This window comes from Trematomus bernacchii, unplaced genomic scaffold (genome assembly GCF_902827165.1).
Source record: "Trematomus bernacchii unplaced genomic scaffold, fTreBer1.1, whole genome shotgun sequence".
In the NCBI taxonomy this organism is placed as follows: Eukaryota; Metazoa; Chordata; class Actinopteri; order Perciformes; family Nototheniidae; genus Trematomus; species Trematomus bernacchii.
The window spans coordinates 3150008-3168928 of NW_022987662.1; the positions used below are offsets into that span (position 1 = coordinate 3150008).

Consider the following 18921-nt stretch of genomic DNA (forward strand, 5'->3'; position numbering starts at 1 on the left):
CTCTCTCTCGTTCGCGCTCTCTCTCTCTGAGCTCTATCTTGACCGCACTTCTCTCTAATTCTCCTCTCTCTCAAGCTCTCTCTCTCTCTCTCTCTCTCTCTCTCAATATATCTATCTATCTATTATCTCTCTCTCTCTCTCTCAATCTATCTCTCTATCTATAAGGAACCGCAGTAGACAAAAGGCGTTGCTATAGCAACACGTCATGTTTACGCTGCATTTTCTATGATGTAAATATTACCCGCTGGCGGATATAGGTATAAATGGCCATTTCTTTGGCGATTTTTTCAATCTGACTTCATATTGACAATTTTTAACAACAGAGGGTGCTACATAACACACTTTCAGGAAAAGTCACGGACTGGGAGACTTTAATATTTTATTGAAAAAAAGTTACATACAATCAAAAAACAGCTGCGGGTAAAATTGACCCGTTGGCGGTTCTAGTGCTAAGAAGCTGTTCTGGAACTTTTGCTCATATAGTTTACTTATTCCTAATGAAATGATAGATGTCAAAATATCCATTTGACCTCTTGGTAACTGAAGGACTTGTTGTACATTGTCGTTTTTTTTTTTTAAATGAAGTCTTAAACATCACGCTCATGATGAATTTATGGACTAGAACTCCTCAACATGCCGAGGGCTTTCAATAACAACTTAATCTTCTATTGAATATCAAATGAATGATCAAAAATATATTTTTAACAGACCTTGAATTGAAATAGTTTGTTGTGTTGAAGTCCAATAAGAAACATTGATTTCGGTTCATTTGGTTTCTTCATAATTGTCTTATGACATGAAAAATACGTTTTCTGGATGAATGTTTTCTCATCACTATGCTCATTTGATTTCATGCAACAGAAAGAAACAGGAATATTGTTTGGATTCTCTGATCTCCCACAGTGAGAAGAAACTTTAGAGGTGCAGAACAAAAGGACAGAAACAAGTGAGTGATTGTGGTGACTGGTGAGTAAAGGCAGTACTTAAATTGAAAGCTATAAGTATGCAACTTTCATTTTTACCTACCGCAATCTAGTTTTTTCAGAGAAATGTGTTTGCCAATCTGCATTTGAACGCCTGTTTGCTGTCAATTTTCCCAGTACAAAAGCATGTGACGCTCTCTTCAGGAGATTGGACAGAAAGCGAAGGGGACAAAGGAAATCATCCTTCAGGAAATGAAAACCAGATTGCCACAAAAGCTTCAGAAAACAAACTCCACTAAAATAACACACAAGTACAGCCATACACAACAACACACAGGGAAACAAAAAAACAGAATCACAGAAATAAAAACCCACACACACACACACCAACACCTGGGCTGCCTTTATGATGCCTCTGTGCAATTGGTATCGGGAGTTTTCACTGTGGTTACAAACACAGATGCATACAAGGACAGACTGTTGTTGTTTCTAGCAGTATAGATTGGCTCCAGATGGACCAATAGACAGAGGAATGCTGAACTGACCTTCTGTGTGTGTGTGTGTGTGTGTGTGTGTGTGTGTGTGTGTGTGTGTGTGTGTGTGTGTGTGTGTGTGTGTGTGTGTGTGTGTGTGTGTGTGTGTGTGTGTGTGTGTGTGTGTGTGTGTGTGTGTGTGTGTGTGTGTGTGTGTGTGTGTGTGTGTGTGTGTGTGTTGGGAAAGTGTAAGTAAAGTAAACAAGTATCCAGTATCACAGAATATCAGTGTTGCAATGTGTTGTTTGATCCTATATATGGTCCATTTAACTAAATGTAATTCCATTATGTGTGATGTTATTTCTTTGACAAATTCTTGCAGCTTTGTTGAGTTTGGAGATGGTTGTGAGGAGGACTAGGATATGAGAGCCTCTGTGCAAAATGACAATATAGTAGATGCATATTCACGTCTGAGATTTCTTTGTCATTTGTACATAGCTACAGTGTAGATATATTGGGACATGCGATTGTAGCATCAATGTCATGCTGATTGTGTGATTTTAAACATTATATATCGCAACATATAGGCCTCCACAAAATGCCATAACATGTTGGATTTGTCAGGAAATGAGATTGGAGCACTTCTCTGCAAAGTAGTTGTATTCAGTTGTTGTGCATCATGCCTGTTGTTGGGAAATAGGTGCAGTAACCTTGTTTAAAAATGCTACACATGTCTAGGATTGCTCTGAAAAAGTAGTTAAAGGTGGCTTTTGTCAACCAACATGGCGATGTAAAGGTGGCCAAGGTAGTTTAATTCAACCCCATTTAGTTGCAAGATCTTATAGTGTTTTTTCTGGGACTAATTGGCAGCTGTGGGAAAGTCCTGCCTGCACACTGTAAAGGTATTTTCTTTGACTCCATGCCCAAGGGTTCCCTTTTATTTTGTTTGCAGTGAGTTGGGCTGGGGGTCAGTCAGGGGGTAGGAACCCTGGGTTGGAGCTGGCAGATAGGAATGAGGCGGATCGGTTGTCATCTGGCTGTTTGAGGTGCTCTGCATGGGGTTTGCCCTCAGAGGCAGGTTTGGGGTTAAAGGCGGTCACATGATGAGGTCTTTACACTTTATTACCTTAAGGGAATAAGAGGTACCAAGAGATGGGGGGCTAATGAGGTTCTTTACTACGCCCATAAACACTTACAGTATGCACACATATTACGGCCTACAAACTTGCAGCAGTGCTCATGCATCAATTTCCCTCCTGTAATCATTGGTGAGGTTAAGATGATTTGATAAGGATAAGGTAAAACAACCTCAGTTACGATCGGCTTTTTATGTACACATGGTTCAGATTTAGGAAGTTTCATTGATTGTATGGCAAGCTGATTTGTTTAAACGTGTTTTATTATCAGTTTAGAAAGCAGAAAAAACATATGGGTGCCACTTAAAAACAAGAAGAAGGGAGCAGCTTTTGTTTGCCGGACTTTGACATGGTAATAATCCCTGTTGTGGCAGAGTAGAGAAGGTAACGGACTGTTTCTCTGTGTATCTCATCCAGGACGATGACTAAGAGCGGCTCACTCATTTGCTTCCAGCCTGTTAGAGCTGATCACTTATTTCTCTGCACTCCCACAGCTCGCTGACTCTTGAAAGTCAACTCCAGCAGCTTGCTGTGTGTCAGACTTGAAGTGACAAACAATGGCAAAATGACCGCCTATATTCAGTACAGTGGGAGCAGTTTCACTTCTAAGGCTGGGTTAGACTCACACTTTCTATCAAGGCTTCAGCATCATCCTTATTGTGTGGTTAAACATCAAATCACACTGCCTTTAACAGGTTGGATTTGTCAGGAAATTACATTGATATCTTTACATATCTACTCTTCACTTCACACATTTCCATAATTATAAAGAGCTGTTTCCTGTCCATAAAACAGCAACTGGAATTTATGATGTCAACAAGAAATATAATCTTAATTTCAAGATATGGGGCGAAGCCTGCGAGCTAGTTCAGGCAGTCAACTCGAGCACCAGTGATACATTAACACGTGACGCACCTCGTCCCTCTTACAACCAACCAAACACGTTCTCCTAAACATGCCGCTCTATTTAAAGTGGACCTATCATGCTATATTTGAATAATATAGTGTAGGACCATACCTATATAAGGCATATTTATACTTTTTTTTTTTTCAAAATACCAAACAGATCATGCATTTTAGCCATGCCTCATTTCGCTCAATTTGACAATTTCTAGCTCTGGGCAGATTCAGTGAGAACAGCACCATCTACAGGCCTGGCATATGTACTACAACGTCTCCAGCGCTTTCGAACGGCAATGGCCGTGGCTGTCTCCTCCTGATTGGTGGAGTTGGCCCAATAGCCGTAGCGCCACCGTCCTGACGTCAGGACAGTGTTCAAATCTGGATCAGTTTTTATCAGATCCGTTGCAGCCCCTTTTTTAGAGATTTGGGTATGGAGGAAAATAGAGAGGGTTGTGTTTTCTGACACTTGGTGAGTTCCCTGGAACACCGGGGACACATATTCATGTATAAAAGACGTACAAAAGTGCATTTTGCATGATAGGTCCCCTTTAAGCTGCCAGGTCTTCCTGCCTCTGCCTCCTCGCTATGCTACTGCTGCCACTGCTGTGTTCACTTGCTATTGCTACGTTCATGTTCCTGCTGCTGTGTTTCAAGTTGCTGCTGCTCGCCTGCCCCACCACCACCCCAGCTTCCACCTGTAGGCTCGGGGGGTAGTTATCTAATCATCACTCAATGTTCTTTGTAAATCTGTGGAGTGATGAGGCCCGAGCCTAGACGCCAAACTCAAACTATATGCTGCTTCTAATAAACATATTAAGAAACACGTGAGTTGTCTGACTGAAATGTGCAATACGGTATGTTTCGTTAGACATTCATTTTGTTCTTGTAATGAAAACATCAGTGAATCAGAATTGCAATGATAATTAATGTTGTATCACTGGAAAAGAAAACCAGGTGTGATGACTTTTCCCTTTTTTCTGAGCCTCGAGATTACTGTGTACACTTTCCAGGAATACAAATGTGTGTGACACCAAATGATTTGGTTGCTGAAAACTGGAACAAATCCACTGTGATTGATGTAAAGGCACTTTTTAAGCCATGTAAGTGGAAAAAAAGAAACGAGAGAGGGAGAGAAGAGAGTGAGAAAAACGGGAGGGAAATCCATCTCATGCAATCAAGACAAGATTAGGAGAGGCAGTAATATACACAAACTCTTCTACACACATTTCACTCTCTCATAAGTCACGGCTCAGTTGTTCTGTAAAAGCTGATATTCCTCTTGAGTATTAGATGCAAAAAGGGAGAATTGATTCCCACAGAAGTATTTAACAGAAATACTTTTAAAACACACTTCATTCATCACAACTTTGAGGTGTCAGACTCAATAACCAAAGTGAAACCGTAGTATATTTCCAACACTTGTCTGTCTTTGCTTTGCACCTGTAGTAGTTTTTCTGTTGAAAGGACTATTATTTTGTGTTACTCCTTATTCACACGACCATGAAGAAGACAAGGAAGACGAGAACAATTATAAATGGTTTCAGAAAGTTGTAGAAAGTACAGGCACAATTAGAGAAAGAGTGTGGATGAAATGTAACACAAGCTGAGTTGTGTGTGTGTGTGTGTGTCTCAACACTCTCTGAGCTTCCTTTCATCAGGATGCGTCTCCTCTCTCCATGTTCATCCATCACCCTCTTTATCTCCCTGCTTCAACCTCTCAGAGCTCTCTCTCCTTCTCTGTCACTCTGCTCCTCTGAATGATGAGCATTCCTTGTTTTTGAGCCTTTTATCTGACTGTGAGTCTGTCAGTAAATCTGGGTACAAGATGGATACAAGGAGGTAAGGATTTGAAGCTTTTGAAGGCTGACTGACAACAGGCTGATATTTCCTTTGGATATTAAACATGTTTACTTCTGACCAGGATCTTGCTCAAATAGTTCCTCATAAATTATAAATCACAGCATATTTTCTCAAATTCCTCTTGTCAGAGTTGATCTAAAAACAAATTTTGGACCATGAGACCCACGTTATCCCTTATGTACTGTAACTTACAAAAAGCTTGAGAACATTTAAAATGGACCTTAAAGTGAGATTATTATGTCAATCTGGCCCTTCCTACATCCAGGACATGGTTAAACCATACACCCCAGCACGTGCACTCCGCTCTGCATCGGCCAAACGGCTCGCTGCACCAGCACTGCGAGGGGGACCCAAGTTCCCATCAGCAAAAACACGTGGGTTTGCTATCCTGGCTCCAAAATGGTGGAATGAGCTCCCCATTGACATCAGGACAGCAGAAAGCTTACACATCTTCCGGCGCAGACTGAAAAGTCATCTCTTTCGACTCCACTTCGAGCGATAAAATGACTAACAAAGCACTTATATACTAATAAAGGACTGGCTTATCTAAAGCTAGTTGAGTAGCACTTGAAATGTTTTGGCTGTATGAAACCTGATGTACTTATATGATTCTGTTTTCTTCAAGTCTGTATCTTCCTGGTCGAATGCACTTATTGTAAGTCGCTTTGGATAAAAGCGTCAGCTAAATGCAATGTAATGTAATGTAATGTAATGTAATGTAATGTAATGTAATGTAAAACACTGCTTTAATGGTCAAGAATCCTCTTTAAAAATGTAACCTTTAAAGTGCAAATAGATTCAAAGCAACAAAAGTTGTTATTTTGTGAAGTAGTATTTATGGGTCAAAGAAAATAAAATATATTCCAAAACATTCCATTATTATTGTATACTATGTACAACTGCATTATGAATACTGTGTGAATTGTACCAAATGAACTGTACTGTATACTGTAATTGCAATTTGTACTCTCCTTTTAGCTGTTTTGTCCTCTCCTGAGGTAATTATCGGGCTTTTTAGCTGCTAAATGCTCCGCCAGCGTGTCACTAACACTGTGTCTGCTGTCTGGCAGGTAGCTTACTGTGGGTTTGTTAGAGCTTTTGTTAAAAACAGCTGCCTGCTGTTGCTGGAAACAAGATTGGTACCAGGAGTTAGATTGAACCAAAAGCTGAGAGATGTTAAAAAGACTTTCCCAAACATACCTGAATTTATTCCATTGTTAACATAAGATATTGATTGAGTTGCTTTAAATATAACAGTTTGAGTTTCAATCAGAATCAGGTTTATTGTAGGTTTATACATACAAGGAATTTGCTTCGGTGTATATGTGACAAAAAAGTAATAAAAACAAGTTGTTTTAAAGAGGCCCCAATTATGCTTTTGGAGGTTTTCCCTTTGTGTTATAAAGGTTTTTGAGCATGTACCACAATGACATCACTATGTAACACTCACACCTCGATTGGCTAACTCTCCAACACTACTACTACCTTCTCATACTCGCAACATTGTCAGCTTTATTTGGCTCTTCATGCCGATTCCAACTTATCCGCATTCTAAACCACAGGAATATTCTTTATCAGTCATTGAAATGGCTATGCTTGTGAATGAGCAGTGGACCCAATGAGCATCAAAGGAACATGCTTCTGGACCAATGAGCATCCACAGAGCGAAGCACACTAATAGGCCAATGAGCATCTTTGGTGATATACAGGAGTTCATGCAGGAGGAATAAGAACATATACATCCACTGCTAGCTTGTCATTACACACACTGCCTGCCACTTCCAATGATACTCGCTAATGTGACAGACCGCTGTGTGTGTGTGTGTGTGTGTGTGTGTGTGTGTGTGTGTGTGTGTGTGTGTGTGTGTGTGTGTGTGTGTGTTTGTGTGTGTGTGTGTGTGTGTGTGTGTGTGTGTGGAGTTGCATAGTCAAGTCACATAGCATCTATCTCTGTAACACGATCAGCGATTGAAGCAAAGCTTTTTCATACAGTACTCGCACACTGCTTCTAGCAATCACACACACACACAAGCGCACACACACACACACACACACACACACACACTGGTAATTTGTTTGTTTCCCATGTTTGGAGGCATTCGGTTCTGCTCCGCTGTCCCTAATGCCTCCAAAACACATCATTATCTGACTTATATAGGCCTGGGAGTGTGTGCGACTGTGTGAGTATGTGTCTGAATGAGAATATGTGTTGCTGTTTTGTTTGTGTGTGTGTGTGTGTGTGTGTGTATACTAGTGTGTGTGCTAAGAGAAAAACAGTTGATTATCGAGTTCAACAGGCGAAACACTGTTTACCCTGAGAGACACAAAGCGAGCGAGAGAGACACGGAACGAGAGAAGGAAGAAAGCTTGAGGGAAGTAGAGGGAGATGATTTAGGAACAGGGAGGTGAAAAATGGGAGTCCTGGAGAGACGGAGGGAGAGTCAGAGAAGCGGACCAATGAAAAGAAGCGGGGACGGAGGGATGGTTAGAGGGAGGAGGGAAAGAGGATCAGACAAAGAAGTGAGATGACAAGCTAGGCCTGCGGGGTGCAAAGTAATGAAATTCTGTGCTATATTACTCTAAGCCATGACACCCAGACAAACATCACAGTCAGTCTGTTGTTGTAGTCGGGCAACAACCCGACTTCAGAAACATGGACTGCAGCTATTTGCAAGCTGGAGTGATGAAGTCTAATCGTGGCCACAGAAAACCGCTGCGGAAACTCAAACAGTCCACATTAGCAGGAAGAGATACAGTGGAGCACGGCTTACATCCAGGGGTAAATCGACTGCATTTATAAAGCCCCTCAAAGCGCTTTTATATAAAAAAAAGTCAGCATTAACCGATCCACAAACATATACACTGCAGCTGAGCCTGCCATATAAGGTGCAGATGGCATAGGGAAACAAACTTTTAAAGGTATCCTATTATACTGTTTTTCATCAATATATTATAGGTCTCAGATATATACAAAACATGTCTCTGAAGTGTTTTGCTCAAATGCCAAATACAGATCACCAATTGTAGCATCCCATAATCCCCTCTGTTTCAGCCCTGTTTCAAAAGTGCTGATTCTCTGTCTGTTACTTTAAGGCCCGGACACACCAATCTGACAACAAAGAACTGACACAGACGGACCCCGACTGTTGCGTCGCCTCGCGTCTCTGCGTTTTGGCCATGTGTCGCACTGGAACACACCGCAAAGACTACAGCCGATGGCAAAGAAGCACGTACGAACTGCGCATGCGTGAGTGGCAATAACTCTCCTTACCAGCAGGCGGTGGTAGTGTGTATTCGTCATTCAAAAGAGGCAACAACTGGAAGACAGACTGCGTGATAACCGAGAGAAGAAGAACAGACTGAGTGATATAAACAAACAACAAATAGCGTGTGCGTTCCATTTTCACTCTACAGCGAGAAGCTCATGGGGCTTTCCCGAACCTGTGTCGAGAGCTGGAGTTAAATGAAATCTCAGATTTGCCTTCTTAATAGTTTGATTGGGTCCCTCACTTCCGTTTCGCTTCTCATGCACTGATTCGCTAGCTGAACAGCCAATCAGAGTGATTTCTTTTGCCGACTGCCTTTGGATGGAAAACCCAGCCGAAAAGCCGTCGGCACGGCTGAAAAGACCCGACGGTGCGGGACACACCAATCTGAGTAGGGCATGTTGACGCTCATCGTCGGCCTGACACCCACTGACGCCGATAATCGGCCTGGTGTGTCCGTGCCTTTAGATGAAAATAAGGAGCCACTCCCCACGCCCCTCTGAGAGATATGTGGTTAAAAATAACACAATGGTGCTCTAGGAGGAGATTCAGGTGGGGGGGGGGGGTTGGGGGGGGGGGTTACCTTGGTTGGTGATTGGCTAATGGTTGCACAAGCCAAAAAAACGTTGACATCATAAAGTGGCCAAAATCTGATCAGCTCATTTTCAGACAGGTTTTTATATAAATGGATCAGGACAGACAGAGAGAGAATCTTTTTTCATGAAACTTTCAGTACTTTCAGTATCTCTTTACACAGAGGGGATTTTGCATAATAGGTGACCTTTAAACATTCACACACCATTGGCAATGCCATCAGGAGCAACTTGGGGTTAGGGATCTTTACCAAGGACACAACGATTGTTAGACTACCACAATATCTCACAGCCACAGTCGCCCACACAGGGGATTTCCTTTTAGATCATAAACCTGATTTGGTTTTATATTTAATCCTGTCTTAATGATGTAGCCTCATGTCAGATTTGTTGTGTTTTTGCCTGTCATTGATGTCATTAGGCAATTAGAAAGTCAATGTTTTTGTCAGTTAGCAGAAGCATATTTGGACAGGGAGATGAAACTTTAGATTGCACTTCACCTTTATGTTTTAAGTGTAATCAAACACAAAACCAAACAACACAACTGATGTACTATAGTGACCTTGACAAGTCTGACTGCTGGTGCTACACCTTGGATACATCCTTGATAAAAAAAGAAGACGTTTTCTTTTTCATTGTGTGTTGTATGGTAAGCACTGGGGAATGTAGAGTCTTTATTATTCCAACTTTCAATATGAACAGATTTCGCACGAGATATATTAAATTCAAATAATGCTTTTTATAGGAGGACAGTGGTGTATTTCAGTTTCAAAGTGAATGGAAGCAACTACAGGAGCATCCGACCTATCTAATAAAATCCAGTCTCTGAAAACGTATTATTCTTAAGAAAAAATGTGTTGTTGATACTGTATTAGAGAGGAGGTGTTATTTACTTTTATGGCTATTTCTGAGGCAGAACCTTTTGTACTTGTAGGCACTGTGTGATATTACTTTTATTGTATTCATCCTGAATTGAAGAAATTTATTTTTCAATACACAGAAAACTTTCTGTAGCCACTAAAGCTTTATTTTGACTGAATACTATGCATGTGTTTTTTTAAACTTGAAACTATGAATGTCAAATAATGTTAGCTGTAATTAACTTATCGTTAAATATAATTTGCTGTTATGTACTGTAGTTGTCAGTGTTGGTCAGAATTGTATAGGAAAATCTGTGACAGTATAATTAGGATAGTCAAAATAAAATCCACCCTTGATTATTTTTGACTTGAACTCAGATAATTACAAATTAACAACTGGATTTGTAATTACTCTACAGTACAACCACTACATTTACATTTAAACTGAAGTGGAAACTGACAGTTTGCTCAAAACGAACACATTATGTAAGTGGGAAAGCATTATTCTCCAAAGCAAAGGTTTAAACCATTTTCTTAAACCAAATTCTCACTATAATTTAATTGCAGACTGCATGAACAATATGTGTTAATGGATAAGAGTGTGTATCTGCATCTCACCTTGTTTCCCAGGTATAGCTCAGGTGCGTTCCAGTAGTACGCTGAGCCGAGGTCATTCACAACGTCTGAGTGTCGGACGCTGAGGTATGGAGGAGTCTGTCTGTGAACGGACCACACTCTTCCTCCTGTTTCTCCAAGCAGGTGCCAGCCCGTCAGAGTGGTCTCCTAAAACACCAGAAGAAGAAAATGTTTTACTTTCAGCTCCTTCTACTGAGAAAACAACAGCTTGTATTCTTATATTTACATTAAAAGGCTAATATGTACTATGAATAGGCTTAGACGATGGGCCACTGCATTTCATTTCAAATGTAGTTGCAGCTGTTTCAAATGTACCAAGAAGTAGCATAATAATATACCCCACAACGCTCTGGTCATTCTGTAAAGACGTTTGGATAAGGTCGAACACTTTGCCTGTTGCAGCAAAGGTGTTAGCTTTCAACCTGTTACAGTATGCTAGTGTATGTTTTCATATAGCTGCCCCTTCACCTACACACTAAGAGCAACTCATGTTGTAAAATGTTGGAATAAAGTTATGAAGATTTCAGTGAATTTGTTTAAAGCATAATCACAGAGTCTCCAACAGAACTGACCTTCAAGCATGAATACAGTTTCATGCTTGTTCAGATATGTATCCATAGCAGTCTCCAATCATGTTCAATGTGGACTGATTTTAATATCTGAAAAGCTTTCATTAATAATGGCCTGTGGTCGAATTCGTAAAAGAAATTGCAGCTATAATTGTGGAGCACATTTATTCTTAAATCATGACATGTTATGCTATCTTAAGGTCCCACCTGATCGAAATGTGAAGATGTATAAATAAAAATATGTGAAACTGAAAATATGTTTAACGATGCTTGTGTTAGATTTCAGCAAGGGAGTCTTCCAACTGATACCTAAATGCACTTTTTTTTTCTTAACTCCTGAAAGTGTGTGTGTGTATGTGTGTGTGTGTGTGTGTGTGTGTGTGTGTGTGTGTGTGTGTGTGTGTGTGTGTGTGTGTGTGTGTGTGTGTGTTTGTGTCAGACACACATCTGTCGTTGCAATTAACCTGACCTTGGCTTCCCCTTTTGAACACACACCCACACATTCACCCACACGCACACAGACGCACACAGACACAAACACACACCCACACCCACACCACACACACACACACACCACACACACACACACACACACACACACACACACACACACACACACACACACACACACACACACACACACACACACACTCTCTATCGGTGTCTAAATCAGGGCTGTCATCCTGTCAACGTCTCCTCTCCCCGCCTCTCTCACCCCGCTGTCAGTCAAAAACTGTTTTCCTCTTTTCACCTCATTCCTCCTCCTCGCCTCTTGTCTTGTCTCCACTTTCCTCTCTCCAGTCTTGTCCTTTGGCTTTCTCTCCTTCGCCCTCTCCTCCACTGTACTCCATAACTATCCATTCTTTTAAATGAGTATCTTGTAAATATGTGTATTCGCTTAAACACTTCATGCACACTACTGCTACTACTATTGCTCATTGTCGCAACAAGTGAAGCAATGACTGCATTCCCATGAATGAAGTATGCTATTCCATGTATTCGCCTCAGCCTTGTTATGGATCACATGATGGCCATAGGCGCGGCAGAGAGTTGACGAAATAGAAATATAAACAATAACCGCTGTGATTTTGGCTCATTTTTGGAGCAATAAAGAAAGCAATGAAATAGGCTGCGTATCTCTGCCCACTTCTCCCCTGTGTTAGCCTGCATAGTGGTAGAAACACAGTGTAGTGGAGGACGTCATATTAGGCTAGAGTAGTGATTCATATCTTAAACTGCATTGTTATTTGTATTTGTGTATTTTGACATGTCTTATTCTATTTAAGGCTTTTTAATGCATGTTTTTAAATGTATTTAAATGTCATTTTAAATGTGTTTCTGCTTAGTGCTCTTAATGGTTTTCATTTCTTGTAAAGCACTTTGAATTGCCTTTTGGTTGAAAGGTGCTATATAAATAAACTTGCCTTGCTTTTCAGGAATAGCTACATAACAACCTTTTCACAATTTGTATATGATCAAACTCAGATGAAGACACATAGATATTGGCTGACAAAGTGTCTGTGTGCTTACATTGTGATAGGACCATGTGGAGGACGAGCACTGGCTGGAGATGCCCATACAGGAGCATTTGTCGCAGCCTCTTGGATTGTAACCTTGCAGGTTGAAGAATCCCAGTTTACAGCGGTCACAGTTCCCTCCCTCCACGTTTTCCTGCAGGACAGACAGACAGAGGGTACATCAAAAGTTGAAAAGGCTGCCCTCAAACTGACGTTCTGAGCACAAAGCATGTTATTGCAGTGTTAATGTGGTGAAGGTAATGATGACAGGGTTAGAAAAGGTTAGGGCAGTGCCATTATTTGTGCGCATAAAAGTGTGAGTACCTTGCACACACACGGTGTTACACACGGGTCAGCGTTGGCGCTTCCCTCCACACTGCAGTTACAGCGCTGGCAGGACGGGTAGCCCATATAACCCACAGCACACCTGGAGACAAATGGGTTTAATAACAATAATAATGATGAGTGTGACGAGTATTAGGGAGGTCACAGGGTCAATTATTCTAACAACCGCCGCGTCCATCCTGATCTGAGCCTTCAGTGTGCAACAAACAGCTGACCTTGCACCGCAGGTGACGAGCATGTGTGTGTAGTCTCAGAGGAAATATATTAGAAATGACTCTCTAATTAAGAGAGAAAGTGGGGTCAAGCGAAGTCTATTAAAAGGGCCTTTTAAGAAGTGATTTTAAAGACGATGCTTATGCGGTTGGCCTGATTTGAAGGCAGGTCATTAAAAAGTTTGGGGGAGAAGTTGTATAAGCTTTTAGATTAGATCAGATTGCATTAAATGAGACCCACAGGGAAGTAGAGTAGTTGCAGTAGGGGAGAAAAGATAAAACAGACAAGCAATAACAGATTATTTATTTTTGTATATGTTATCAAAGAGTTTCCATGTTGCATTCAAGGAAAAACAAATCAAATTGACATTCATTCGATGTCCAATTCCTTTACTATGTGCAAGGCCAAAACCATGTGTGTCATATTAAATGTAATTAAAGATCTCAATAGAAACTTTCTAAACACTAATTGGATCAGACAACAGCTGAACATGTTCTGCTCACCTGTCACAGAGTGTCTGTCTCTGTTTCCGTGTGTGTGTGTGTGTGTGTGTGTGTGTGTGTGTGGTGTGTGTGTGTGTGTGTGTGTGTGTGTGTGTGTGTGTGTGTTTGTGTGTGTGTGTGTGTGTGTGTGTGTGTGTGTGTGTGTGTGTGTCTCTCACCTGTCACATTGCAGACCCCCAAAACCCTCCTTACACCGGCATGACCCTGCTGGCTGAACTGTCAGTCAAAAAAACACACACACACACACACACAGACACACAGACACACACACAAAAAAACAACAGTGTGAGGGAAACAGAATGGTTATCACTAATATAAATAGTATTGTGTTCAATAGTGTTCAACAGCTTCTGTGGACAGGGTGAACTAAACTAACCCAAACCCCCATAGGAAATCAAGCAGGAAGGAATCAATGAAATGTAATTGAAGTAATATAAATTAAAATGGGGGTTTGAGTACCTCTAATTGTTCATCTACTATATCCAACATGAACAATGATCAGAAAGACGATACACATAAGGACAGAGAGGAAGACTTCAAAATGATCTTAGCATACGAGGAGTAGCCTGGCTTGAATCCGGGACACATGATAGGCTGATAGAGCCATGCGGGTCACATGAGCAGGGGATGCAGGGGTCCTCCTCCTCAGCGCTCACCTGGTGAGGAAAACAATAATTTCAAGATGTAAAGGCTTTAGTGTCATATGCACAACAGCTACAGCTTCATTTTGGCAATACAAATCTGAAGTCCCAGGCTCCTCCTCCAGGGCAACATACTATATACTTAAGAAAACTTTAAAAGAACGGTGCAAGGGGCATTTTCACAAACACTAAGTTGATCATAAGACATTGTAAAAAAAAGCAGAAGTGCATGCATATGTTTAACGTACCTCGGCGGGTCTGTAATATCCCGCAGCACATGTCTGACAGTTGATTCCAGCTGTGTTGTCGTGGCAATTGATACAGACTCCGCCCCCTCTGTTTTGACCTTGGACATTCAGGCTGAGTGACAGGTCTGCTACTGTCTGATTAAAGGAGCACTCCTCTGCCTTATTGTGGCAGTTACACTCTGAAAACACACACACACACACACACACACACACACACACACACACACACACACACCACACACACACACACACACACACACACACACACACACACACACCACACACACACACACACACACACACACACACACACACACACACACACACACACACACACACACACACACACACACACACACACACACACACGTGTTAGTGTAGTATTGTCTGCAGGATTGTTGCCCCAGCTTTCCTATCCGAATACGGAGCTTGAAGCAAGGAGGGCCGCTCTTTTAATCCATTTACTTCTTCCACGTAGGAGTTTACAGAAACATCAAACCTTGTTCTGAAGACAGTGCCCTGAGGTGCACACACTGACCCTGAGCTGCGTGTTATCTCCACGGTCCAGAGAGGGAAAATAAATTGGTCTTTTCCACAGTTTGGTGGTGAGTGGGTTGCCTAGCATTAACCCCGTTTCCTACTCACCAAGTTTACCATTTAGACTTTAAAAAAGAAAAGCAAAGCATTGTTCTGTGGACATGATAAAAGAAGGGTCACATGGATCTCCTGGAGAAACACATTATAATGTTGGGAAACACTGTGTAGTTTCTCAGAGGGTTTATGATACTTTGAGGAAGGATTTCATTTCTGTGGAAAGGAACACTATGATGATAGTGTTGACAGTTCTGTTAGGGGGGATAACAGTAGTGGAAATCTGCGCAAAGGCCACTTTATCCCCGGAACATTTCAGGGCCCGTTTCCAGGTCTGATCTCAGACTTGGCTCAGCTGACCTGTGAAGCTGTTTGCTGCTGCTGGGCTTCCCTTCTGTGCTGCTTTCCCCAAGACACCCAATTTCAGCTAGGCCTTCATCCATCTCCAGCATCAGATGGCTTTAAACAATCACTCTGAACCAGGCTGTATAACCCCGGGTGTGTATAAACACCACGATGTGTCACTTGTTGCACTTTAGTAGCCTGTGTATTATTCACCCTTAGAGCTTATCCTAATCAAGCTGTTGTATTTAAATGAATAATATGGGGGAATACAAACCTTAGGAGACAGCATATCTGATGATGCATAACTAAAAATATAGTTATATTTTTTGGTAGCTCCTAGACATTTTTTGACATTCACCTACAGTATTCCATCTTTTTTATTTACTTTTAGATGATCATTTTGTGTTCTCTGTGTTTTATTTTATTTTAATATATTTTGTTATCCATATACACACTCTGTCTGTGAGAGAAATCCTTCCTCTGTTTCTCTCCTGGAGGTGTCTCTCATTTCCCCCCATTAATTGTGGGGTTTCTTGAGTTTTTTCTTGTATATCCGTGAGGATCTAAGGACAGAGGATGTTTTATGCGATACACACTCCAAATCCACCTGGACATATATGCCATTTGTGATATTGGGCTTTAAATATAACATTTGATTTGATTTGATGTATTTTCGTAGATCAGAAACGTATAAATGTTATCATATATCCTTTATCCTTAAATTATAATAGTTTATAAGTGTTTTTTCTTGCCAGATTTGCTCGTGGCACACATAGAAAATTACCAGACGCACAAACTTTTGATAAAGATAGCGGAAATCCCAAATGATTAACATGGACACCAACAAACCTCTGTAAGCATTGTTTGTTCAGCGTTCTGAGACACTCTGATTCTGAACGGGCTGAAGTCATTGCCTCCTTTATGGTGCTGTCAGGACCTTTAAAGTCGTGTCACCTCAGTCCTGTTGTGTCAAGGCAGGAGTAGCCGTTATCAGGCCATGGAGACTACAGCCTGTTAGAAGGAGTAGCCTGTGTGAAATAAAATGAAGATTACATGTTGTAACCATAGTTTTATGAGGACAGGTAGAAGCCTCTAACCTCCTCGCCGTGCTGCTACGTAGATGATGAAGGTTAATGGATGCTAAGGTGACTTTTGATGGCTTTATACAGTCTCATATCAAAGACTCATCCTGACCTGATTGGCAGGCAAGGATATTTATTTCAGTGAGCTCCTTCACAGTTTCATAAAGTCTGGAGTCATATAAACTGAAGGTGTGCGGAAGTAGTATTACAGGCATGTTGTCTATTGACATTTGTGGGTACATAAGCTACATTATAACAAAAAATGTGGGCGCCTACAGTACCGTAAGAAGTCTGGAGAAACATTACAAAGTAGAGAAAGTGTAAAAAGTGACTGCTGGTTTCTGGAAAAGTAGGAGTTGTGGATAGTTGTGTGCAATTTTTTGTGTGTTTTCCTTACTTTCGCAGACATGTCGAGTCAGGAAGGTTCCCGCCATCCAGGGCTGCTGGTTGTAACCGGGGCAACAACGATCACAGCTTTCCCCGCATGTGTTGTGTTCACACTCACAGCTGAACTTCTACACACACAGACACAGATTCACAAACAAATACATAAGTAAAAGTTTCACAGATTTGTCAATTAAACAGATATAAGTGACAGTGTTTACATAAATGGACGCTGACTTAATTAGAAGGCTTAACATGGAACAATCTGAATCATCTGAATCAGCTGTCAAGTCTCTGGTGGGGGGAAAATATCATTTAAAAAAGTTGGACCTTGTTTCGAAATGTTTTCACATGCAGTACAATTGGGATTATCCACTTCATTTTTACCACATGCTAGTTTAAAATGTAGGTTTCCAATCAGCTGTTTGCTAAACATCTGAGACACATTTGCAACCCACGGCTCTGTATTTATAAGAGTAATCTATTAGTTGAAATATATATTTTTTCCTTTTTTTGTAAAGTGTATGTGGTCTCAGAAATCTAGGTAGGTTTTAATTTGAATACTAAAATATGTGATTTCAGTCTGAGATTGTACTGTAAGACTCTTAACTGTGTGTTCAATGTCACAAACTTCACTTAAAGATTATTGTTGTGGTTTAGGGTGGGTGATAAAGTTATCTTCTTTGTGTGACTTTGTGTGAAAAATAGAGGGCAGCACACAAGTAATTATCAATATGCATGGCCTATTGAAAGCCTATCAAACCACACTGTATTCACAGGAGAGCCAAAGGCAATAAAATAACTTAGTTCACTTTCCAGATTGTCAGTGGGTAGCAAATGGGTTCACTACAACTCTCCCAGGAGAGAAATATGTTCAAGACTAAACACAGTCGAAGCAGAATGAAGCAGGACATCTGCCAACTTGGAGGTTCAGTAATTCAATTTAGGACTTTCTGTAAATTGGTCGATGTGAAGAGGCTGCCAGATTTAACTGAGAGGAGAGCAGTACAATAGCAGAGTGAGAGCCAAGTTTGGATTGGTTGGCACGAGTGACTTTGCCCCTTTTATCCGAGACGCAGCGCTACAGCTCCGGCTTCTGGCTTCCTTTGTACTGAGCGTGCATCTGAACAAATGTTCTGCAGACGATCATCAACAAATCATCTCGCAGGTCTTCACCTCTTCTGCTTCCTGAACGTCTGCCTAGGATTTTACTGCATGGATGGATGAACTTGTATAAAAGGAAAGGAGCTAAGTGTCTTGTGGGCACATAGGGCGAGAGAAAATCTCTGCAAAACTAATATTTTAGCCTGATATATTAAACAAGTACAAACATGGTTTAAATATACAGTATGTGGTTATAAATAAAGATGCACAATCTGTTGGACCAAATACTGCATATCCACGCATTGAGATGATCCCTTCAATTTGAACCCTGGAAAACTATACATATGTTGCTAAGCAGTTATATTTTGAAGTTTTTTGCCATTGTTGGGACATGTCTCTATGGTAATAATACTTAGTTGCAGAGACCTTATATCTGATTTTATATTTAATACGGTTGCACAGGGACATGAGTTTGACAGAAAATAAAAGGGAAGAATCTTCAATGTAATTTATTATTACTCAAGCACGTTTGAAGATATAAGCAGATCATAGCTTGTTGTTATTTTAGATGTTTTTACAGTTAAAAATACATTATGGGTTTGCTTTTTTTCAGTGACTTTAAAATACCTCTTTATTGTGGCCTATAGAGAAGGGAATAAGAGAGGAGAAGAAACTAGAGCACTGGAAACTGGATCAGTGACATCACTTATTGTCAGTGACATCATCACC

General features: G+C 40.9%; 1 protein-coding gene across 1 annotated transcript in view; it reads right to left on the minus strand.

Annotated features, from left to right (window-relative positions):
* The window catches only part of LOC117486949 (laminin subunit alpha-2-like), a 189440-nt gene that overhangs the window by 117722 nt on the left and 52797 nt on the right, over positions 1 to 18921 (minus strand). Inside the window, 7 exon segments of the mRNA XM_034135550.1 lie at positions 10633 to 10797; positions 12750 to 12890; positions 13061 to 13163; positions 13956 to 14013; positions 14354 to 14453; positions 14687 to 14865; positions 17102 to 17219. Coding sequence (XP_033991441.1) covers positions 10633 to 10797; positions 12750 to 12890; positions 13061 to 13163; positions 13956 to 14013; positions 14354 to 14453; positions 14687 to 14865; positions 17102 to 17219 — 864 coding nt within the window.